Source organism: Octopus bimaculoides, chromosome 3, assembly GCF_001194135.2.
Source record: "Octopus bimaculoides isolate UCB-OBI-ISO-001 chromosome 3, ASM119413v2, whole genome shotgun sequence".
NCBI lineage: Eukaryota > Metazoa > Mollusca > Cephalopoda > Octopoda > Octopodidae > Octopus > Octopus bimaculoides.
The window spans coordinates 146,613,911-146,623,898 of record NC_068983.1 but is presented as its reverse complement, the minus strand read 5'-3'; the positions used below and the strand labels follow the sequence as shown (position 1 = coordinate 146,623,898).

The 9,988-nt window shown below is 38.5% G+C and overlaps 1 protein-coding gene across 1 annotated transcript in view; it reads left to right on the top strand.

Moving 5' to 3' along the window:
- The window catches only part of LOC106878182 (atrial natriuretic peptide-converting enzyme), a 39,157-nt gene extending 35,793 nt beyond the window's left edge, over nucleotides 1–3,364 (top strand). The window contains exon 10 of the mRNA XM_014927322.2: nucleotides 2,166–3,364. Coding sequence (XP_014782808.1) covers nucleotides 2,166–2,327 — 162 coding nt within the window. The 3' untranslated portion in view covers nucleotides 2,328–3,364. The remainder of the gene's footprint in view (nucleotides 1–2,165) is intronic.
- The last annotated feature ends 6,624 nt before the right edge of the window (nucleotides 3,365–9,988 follow it).

The window sequence follows — 9,988 nt, the reverse complement described above, 5'->3', positions numbered from 1 at the left end:
GCAATATTATTTTATTCGCTTTAACAAGTTTACATATTACTTTCAAAGTATTTTCCATTTGAAGCAAGGCATCAGTCCAGACACATTTTCCACTATTGGAAGCAGTGCTGGAACTTTTGTGAAATTATGCCTTTTAATGCTTCCATTGTTTTTTTCTCCACCTCTTCCACATCTTCAAATTCCGTAGCACAAGCCTTCTTCATTAGTGAGGACCTTCGAAAATTGGTACAGATCAACTTCCAACTGTTTTTCAGTTCATGACATGCATTCAGTCATGACTGCTTTTGAACTTCCTTGAGCAACAAAGGCACAAATTTCATTTAAACTCTTTTCATTTGCAATTCCTTGCTCAAGATTCATTGGCTAGAGCTCCAAAACAAGTTCGTCAATTGTTCAGTGATGGTCTTCCAAGATCAGTTCATGCATTTTTGCGATCTTTCATTCGTTCGGGAAGTTAATGGTTGCCCTGAACAATGTTGGTCCTCAAACAACAAGTAACCATTCATAAAGCATGAAAACCACTCGTAAACTTCTGTTTTGCTCATGGCAGCATCCGTGCAAGCTGATTGAAGCATGAGCATGACAACTGTTTCGGTTGCCATTTTTCCCAGCAGAAAACAGAATTTCATATAAGCACGCAGTTCTTTCATTTCAGCCACATGATAATACGACCTCACTGGACAACACCAGTCAGCCGACTGATACCTGAGGATCGCATCAAGTGGCTTTTAGCGGCAGAAGCCTGAACTACAATGGGCATGTCTCACGGAGAACGTTTCTGGTTACCCCCTCTTATAGGTAGGTAGGTAGGTAGGTAGGTAGATAGATAGATAGATAGATAGATAGATAGATAGATAGATAGATAGATATACGTACACACACATATACACGCACACTCGCACATATATATATCGAGGGGTTGAATAAAATAATGAAAACACAGTGTGTAAATAAGTTTTATTACATAATATGAGGTAGCATCAACTTTGGCATCAATCTCAGCTTTAATACATCAAAACACCGACTTGTACAGATTCTGAATGGCTACTAGGGGAACTCTGAGCCATTCATTAAGAAAAACTTGCTCTAGCTCTTTCACCAACAATGATACAGGGAAGTGGCTCCTTACTTGCTGCTCTAAAATATACTACAAATGTTCAGTTATATTGAGATCTGGTGATTGTGGTCTACTTCACTTTTGTGTTATTCATATAAATTTTGAATAATGCTAGCCTCTGTGAATCAGTACATTATCGCCTGGAAAGATTGCACTACTATCGGGGAACAATGCTTGTGCCATAGGATGGCCATGATCATTTGAACTACTAAAAAAATTCTTTTGCATTAACTCTGCCATGTAGAACAACTAAAGTGACAAGAGAATTCTGCCAAAGGGTTGCCCAAATCATCACATAACTACCTCTGTGCTTCACAGAGGTAGCTATGGGATGGAGTCCAAATAGACCCTCAACCTATCAGGGTTGAGGGTCTATTTGAAATCTATCTGAAAATAAACACATCCCAAAGGACGAAAAATGATGAAAGATGATTCATGTGAAATTATATTGTTCCACTGAGCTATTGACCTCTTCTGATAGCCTAGACACCACAAATGGTTTTCATGGTCACAGAGTTGACAAGGGAATGGTTTATATCTGTTGTCACTTTTGCTGATGTAACTTGATGACTTTTAAACACACGTTTCAGTATTCTGCAATCCCACTATGTGTGCTTTGCTTCCATCTAGAATTATAATTGCCAGAGATGGTTTTAAATTTTGGAATGCCTACATAGTTTTCTAGACCATACCTCTCAAAATATACAAATCCACAGCATTAGTAACTGAAGTTCCAGTGATCCATACTCTAACAATTTGTCTTCTTTAGACATCAAATAGGTCATGCATTTTAACTTATTTGACCTTCTATTCATGAACTTCTCACCACCTGTCACAAAGCTACCTTCCCAAATACTACTCCTCCTTTAGTTGAGAGTGCATCTGGTTGTAAAAGTCTGTCAATAACCTCCACCCAACCCATGCAAGCATGGAAAAGCGGATCTTAAAATGATGATGATGAATGCAGTAATGGCTTGTATAAATAATGTAATAATTTGTCAGTTTTATGATATCTAAATATTCATAATTTTTTTTTATTCTTTCCTAGGGTGACAGTGGAGGTCCATTACAAACACTCAATGACCATGGTTTTTGGGTAATACATGGTGTTACCAGCTTTGGTATGATAGGCTGTAAAGGAGATATAGCAAAGCCAGGGGCATTTTCTTCTGTTTATCACGGATTAGAATGGATTAAGAAATATGTTTAAACTTCATACAAAATATTTCTTACAACATTCAAAATTATTCTGTACTTAAACTAAACTGATTTCATTAACTGCTTAATCCTGTAATAATTGTCAAAGCTCACCCGATGACTTAAATTTGTATCTCGTTCAATGCTTGCTTCCTTTTAATTCTATAAGTTTTCTTTATTCATTTCTATTCTAAGTTTAAATATACAAGTGTATTCTTTTAATACCTTTAATTTAATCATAAATTTATTAAGTTTTAAATTAAAAGACTGATTTTCACAAAAATACTTTCAAACAAATGTATTCCATTAGCTGAAATAATCATAATGAACATTAACTTTAAAATAAATTAATGTAATTTTGAATTTAGAAACCATGCTATCATGAGACCACACATGTATGCACGCACGTGTACGCTCCCTACACACACACGTACACGCACACATATGCCCGCATGCATACACATGCACACACACATGCCTGCACACACATATGCATGCACGCACACACACATGCACACATGCACGCACGCACACACACACAAACACACATACACATCTTTCCAGAAGCTGCAATCACTTATAAATTTTTATAGAAAGTTACAGAAGTGATTTTAAATTCTCAATCGCATGATAATGCTAATAATATAGTCTGAACAGGATAAACTAACCCTTATTTTGCAGAAAAAAAGTGTAGGTGGTTAGCTGTGGACTCGAACTCACATCCCCATGATTAAGCTAAAACAGTGTCCATAAGCAAAACCAGTTAAATATCTAACACTGTAATTATTTGCTGGTAGCCATGTTTTTTTTTTTGCTTTTGCTCTGCTTTTTGTTTTTTAAGAGGTTTTTTTTTATCTCTTGTCAACTTCGGTTTTAACTTTTATTTTACATAAACTTTTTTAGAATTAATCAATTCACTTGTTATATGATACTTTACATAATTCCTAACATTAAAATTTTTGCGAATTATTTTTAATTATAAATGATTTAAAATCTTATAATAAACATTTGTAATGATTCAAGATCTTTAATAAAACTTAATCAGTGTGATATTTGTGTTTTATCATAGCATTTTATTTCATAACCACTTTTGTCTCAGTGCTAGTCATTTAGAAATTACTTTGTCAATTATTAATACACTATGGTCATTTTTGTTAAGACAAAATGTCAGATTTACAGTGGTTGTCTGGTGACCTGAATATGTGTTGAAGTTCCAAATTATTTTCACATTATTGTTTTCTAAGACAAGTAGATATTCATATCAGTATAGCCTGAACCTATGAGGTGGACATGAATTAGCTTCTGCATTACTTTAGTCCAGGACCTGGACAACCAATGAAGAACCCATGAATATCTGATGCTCTTCTTTCTCAAAAATATTAGGTTGGCAACTAAGTTTCCGCCGGTTTTTAAAATTAAAATTTTTTTAAAGTTTAATAAAAAATAACAACTAATTAATCAATAATGTATTTACCCTTGTTGTTTACAACTTCTTCCCAACGTTCAACAAGATTTTCAATACCTCGTTGGTAGAAATCACCCGATTTCAACACGAAAAATTGATCCAACCAAGCGCTCAATTCTGCATCAGTATTGAATGAAACTCCACGCATAGCATTTGAAAGAGATCAAAAGAGGTGGAAATCTGTTGGTGCCAAATCAGAAGAATACGGAGGGTGTGGCACCACTTCCAAGCCATGCATTTGAATAGCTTCCTTGGTCATATTGGTGATATGAGGGCAGGCATTGTTATGCAGCAGAAGAACTCCATGCTGCCGATTAGGTCTTTTCTCTTGAATAGCTGTGTTGAGTCGTTCCATCTGTTGGTTCTGTTCAAGCAATTCGTAATGGATAATCCCTTCCCAGTTCTGCCATATGCACAACATCATTTTACGCGGATGAAGATCTTGTTTCACACACGGTGTTGCTTGTTTACCGGGGCTAAGCTGTTCCTTAAGCTGCTTCATATTGATGTACAGGCAACATTTTTCGTCGCCAGTAGTGATTCAGTAAAGAAATCGTTGCTTGTGTCCATGAGTTGAGCGGTGACGAGCAAGCAAACCAACAGAGACTGTGGTTCGTTGATTTTTGTTGTTACTTAAAGCATACAGAACCCATGCTCCATACTTCTGAGCCTTTCTCATCGAGTGAAGATGCTTCTTTATAGCAGTGTGGGAACATTCCATTTTCTCTGCCAGTTCCCATGTCATTTGACAAGAATTTTCTTGCAAAAGTTGATTTAATCGTTCTTCATCGAACTCAACTGGACAGCCAGAATGAAGTGTGTTTTTGAGGTCAAAATTTCCATTTTTGAACTTGGCATACCAATCACAAGTGGTTCTTTCAGCTATGGCACCCTCTCCATACACAGTACAAATGTTGCGAGCAGCTTTTGTGGCATTCGAACCTTGATTAAAAGCAAAAAGAAGGAGGTGTCGAAAACGCTCGTTTTTCTTAACTTGATATTCCATTTTAATGATCTGAAAATAAACAAAAATTAATTAAAATTAACTAGAAAAAAAACAATATAGATTCCAAAATGATTCAAAAATAGAATTCTTGATAAAAATAGATTCCAAAATTTGAAAACGCAATAAATTCCAAAATTTAAAAAAGCAGCGAGAACTCAGTTGCCAACCCAATAGAAGTTTCACAGCCCTTCTACTGCATTATTTTACAAAGGTATTTTCTTTGTTTGTTTGTTTTTTTTTACCAAGGTCTGTCTATTGTTATTATGAGAGGAACAGATCATATCATTTTGTGAAGGAATAAATGTTAATGTCTACGAACAAGGCTACCAGAAATGTCCAGTTTTGGACATTGTGTTTTAAATTTTGTAAATCTGATAAAATTTAAATTAGTCACACATCAAAAATTATCTTGATTTATGATCAATTTAAGACCCTACATGAATTCAGATAGATAGTTCCCAAACTGAAAGTTCTGTCCACAAACCAACCTTCAGAAAACTATAGCTTCCTTAATTATATTGAATTACTAATTTTTGTTTCTTCTCAAATTAGAAAGATAGACTAGTTGATACATTTCAGTTACAATTTAGACTGATCTTATTGTAGGAAAACATGTGGATCAAAACAGCCTGAATGTTTATGGAAAATGTCATTGTTTAAATTGTAAAACAAGTCATATTCTCTTCTATTGGTGGTTTTACTCGAAGGAGATATTTGCGAAGTGTATTACTTTTGAATACTGTCCTGGTGTCATATGGGCCGCGTATCTTTTCTATCTTTTCGGAGAGGCCTCCGCATGGGGTAGACAGACTGTGAACAGTTTATCGGTTTCATCTTCTCTTTTCTTCGTAATTGGAGTGGAGAGTATGCTTTTGGAGTAGTTGTTGCTTAATAGATTGTTACTGAGTTTGATCAATTGTAAATAATGTACATAATTCCTGATCTCTTAAATATAGAACTGTATTAAAATAATATTCATTCCATGATGTGATTTTTATTGACGAAAATAGACCAATATTTCTCAAGATTTCACTTTAACTTATAAAAGGTTGATAGTAACAATAGAGACATTAGTCTCTCTCTATCACCTTTTAACAAAATTATTTATTAGGAAACAGTAGAACAATTAACAACATAATAAAAATAAGTTTTATTTTGGTGATGCTTGGCTTTACAAATCCTGTGTCATACAGCCTGGTAGCTGCTGGTTAACCTGTAATCAGCATCTTGAGATTAAGAGCTTTGTTGAGGAGCAAGTTGTTGTCACATAGAAGGCATCATGCTAAAGATGTTTAGAAAACGCGCGAAGCGTTTTAAGTATTGGTTTACTACGCATGCGCATTCGAGGGGCTTCCGGGAAGGCAAGTCCCTTGCGCATGTGTAGACTGCACTTCCTTAATGGCGGCCATAATTTCGTGCCACTACAGTGACTCTCCCCCCACCCACCCCCGAGTGCGTAGCACGAACAAGGAGGAGATTGTAGTGGGCGCCTGAAACAAGATGCGGCTATAGATACACAATGAAAATGAAAAAAATTGTTAATACAGAGAATAGAAATACCCAACAATGTAATACAATGCACATGGAAAATAATATTCCAGCTGCACAAGTCAAGTTCAGCTCGGTAAGTGTTGTTGGCTGTAAAAAAAATTTTTTCTACTTACATCACTGCATTTCCTTTATTACTTGTGATTGATGCAGTGACGCAAGAAATTTCTATGAGTGTTCAGCACTAATAGGGAAAAACACAGTTTGAGCCCTTTTTACAAAAGGAAAGCTGAAAATGCAATAATGTACAATTAGTCAAATATAAATTGTCTTGGAGAGTTTCTTGGGCCAGTGCACTGTACGGCCAGACCTAGTAACATAGGGTTCACTTGTGGTAGTTCTCAATGACGAAGGTGGAGTTGTCACAGGTGTATGTGTTGGTGATGGTGTTGATAAAGGTATATGCAAAGGTTGAAAGGGGGGGCATGTCAATATTGTCAACGGAAGATGTAGTTTTATCAAAATACGCTTTCTTCAGACGGTCGACAGACACGGTCTCCGTATGACCATTAGCGTCTATTTAAAAAAAATTGGGTGTGCGAGAGAGCACACGAAAGGGTCCTTTATAAGGAGAAACAAGGGGTCCTCTAAAAGAATCATCCCTAACAAACACATGTGACCAAGAATCAATGTCTGATGGCACTTTAGAAGATGGAGATTGTTGCCGGGAACTCATAGTAGGAAGGTTAGAAAAATAATCTCGTAATCGAGTGACATAAGACGCTGGATTTGGAGGCTGTGATTTGTCTGGTACCAACATCGTACCAGGCAATGTCAGTGTAGTACCATACAATAATTCTGCTGCAGAAAAACCAAGGTCTGCTTTAACCGCAGTCCGGCATCCAAGTAGGACAACAGGAAGAAATTCAGTCCATGACTGTGGATTGGGCGAGGTGCGCAATGCAGCCTTTAGTTTGCCTATGAAAACGCTCCACCATCCCATTAGAAGCGGGATGGCAGCTGGTGGTGCGTATATGATGCACCCCCAGGATTCGCGATAACTCACGAAATAATGCTGCTTTAAACTGTCGACCACGATCCGTAGTCAAGCTGGACGGTACGCCGAATCTAGAAACCCAACCAGAAACGAAAGCTCGTGCAACATTCTCAGAAGTAATATCTGATATAGGAATGGCTTCTGGCCAGCGGGAGAAAACGATCAACACAGGTTAAGAGATATGAGAACCCGCGACTCACAGGCCATGGTCCAACCAAATCAAGGTGAACATGGCGAAAACGGCCCTCTGGAGAATGAAAGTGTCCAAGAGGGGCACAAACGTGCCTATGGACTTTCGCACTATAGCACTTCATGCAAGAGCGTGCCCAAGTGGTAATTGATCGCCGCATGTTGGGCCAGAAAAACCGAGCAGTGACAAGTTTTACTGTTGCAGAGATGCCCAGATGTGATAAGGAATGAAGGGCATCAAAAACAGAACGTTGATGGTTCTCAGGTACTAAAGGCCTAGGAGAACCGGTGGATGTGTCACACAATATAGTGCCTTCTAATGAAGGGAGCGGAAGATAGGCAAATTTACAATTGTTGAATTTTGGCGAAGTTAAATCTAACTTCGACAAAAGAGGTTGGTCCTGCGAAATAGCAAGTAAATCAATTGTTGCAGGAGAGGAAATAGAACTGACAGGAAGTCTCGAAAGAGCATCAACAGGGATGTTCTCCTTCCCTGGCACATGACGAATGTCACCTGTAAACTGTGAAATATAGTCCAGGTGACGGTAGCACAAGGAGAGAGTTTGTCTGTTTTAGAAAACAGAGTGAACGTAAGGGGCTTGTGATCAGTATAAATCACAAACTCCTGTCCCTCGAGCTGGTGCTGAAAATGCCGAATCGACAGATAGATCGCTAATAATTCACGATCAAAAGTACTATATCTGCGTTCGGCAGGCTGCAATTGGCAAGAAAAGAAAACCAAAGGTTGCGTTTGATTATCTACGGTGTGCTGCAAAGCAGTACCAACCGCAGAATCTGAAGCATCCACAGACAAAGAGAGCGGAGCATCAGGAGCCGGATGTGCAAGAACATGCAAATTCCCAATTGGATAACGATCTGGGACCGTTACAGCATTGAGTCGCCAATAGACTCCCACCGGACGAAAATCAGAATCACCTTTACGCGCCAAATGAAGGGGAGATGCCCATGGGCTGGTGGAAGGGCGTATCAGGCCGAGTTGAAGCATGTGTTCAAACTCGGCCTTAGCCGTCTTAAGGCGGTCCGGTGCCAGACGTCGTGGGCGCGAAAAAACAGGCGGCCCAGTTGTTTTGATATAATGGAAGGTGGAATGAGCGGGCTTTGCCGGCTTAAAAGTTATGTCCATCAGCTCGTGAAAGGAAGCTAGAAGCGAATGAAAAACATCTCCAGCAGTGGCAATAAAAAACGCTGGGCTTAGAGTTGAGTTAGTAGAGCTATTTGCCGGCGTAAAGAGGGGTGTTGAATCATCGACAAGCCTCCGACGCCGAGCATCTACCAACAAGTTAAAATGATTTAAAAAGTCCGCACCCAAAATAGGATGCGGAATGTCAGCTATGACAAAAACCCATTGAAAATCTCTACGAAGACCAATGTCTAGGCGTAGAGAAAGCTGACTAAATGTATTTATCGGGGAGGAATCAATTGCATGCAATACTATAAGCGAACGCTTAGATTTGTCACTAGTAAAGCGAAGAGGCTATAGGAAAGTGGTTATACACCATTAGGTGTACACCTGCTTTCCTATATTAAATTCAATAGAAACAACGTAACGCTGACTCCGAACTATCAACACAACAATATTTATTTATGGTGAAAATAGGCATCTTTAATCTTGGTTGCTGAGACGCCTTCTGTGAGAGAGCTTGGTTGCTGAGACGTTGGAATGTTGATGTGAGCTGTCCCCAGAGTTGGAAAGATGGAGAGACAGCTTGACACGTCCATGCTCATAGCCGCCCGGCCGGGAAAAGAGAATGAAAAAAGCGGGAACGTTTAGATGTTGAATTCCACGCATGCGCATGAGATAGGGCGTTACTACAGGGCTCCCTTGCTAGTGCGGAACGCACGATAATAGAAATTGGAGGAACGCCTGAAAACCACACAGAAAATGCGGCACAAATATATAAAGAAAACTCAAGGAAATGATGGACAATGGTTAGATACATGCATGCAATGTACAAAAGAATTGATGAAAGAAAACATGTAAGTAAAAATGGGCAGTAAATGCCACCTAGTGAAAAACAAATGAGACAATGATAAAACAATCGTGATGACCACTGTCCAGGAACTGAAATCACGGAATGTAAAAGTCTGAAAAGTCTGATTGTTTGTTTTTTTCTGAAAGGAAAGAAAATGTATGAGTGCACAAGTGTGTGTGTGTGAGAAAAAAACACAGAACATAGTAAAAGTGTCTGTAGAGAAAAAATCCAGTTCGTATAAGAGTTACACAAGATTATAGTATGTCCATACGCAGGAAGTTGTGGTCAAAGGAGCAGAGCTGTAGTTGAGCGTCGGATGTTAGTTGAGACCTGTTACCTGGTACGGAATATTCTATAAAAGTTACACAAGGAGATTTGGAATGTTAATACGCAGGAAGTCGTGGTCAGTGAGCAGAGCTGTAGTTGAGCGTCGGATGCTAGTTGAGACCTGTTACCTGGTACTGAATATTCTAGT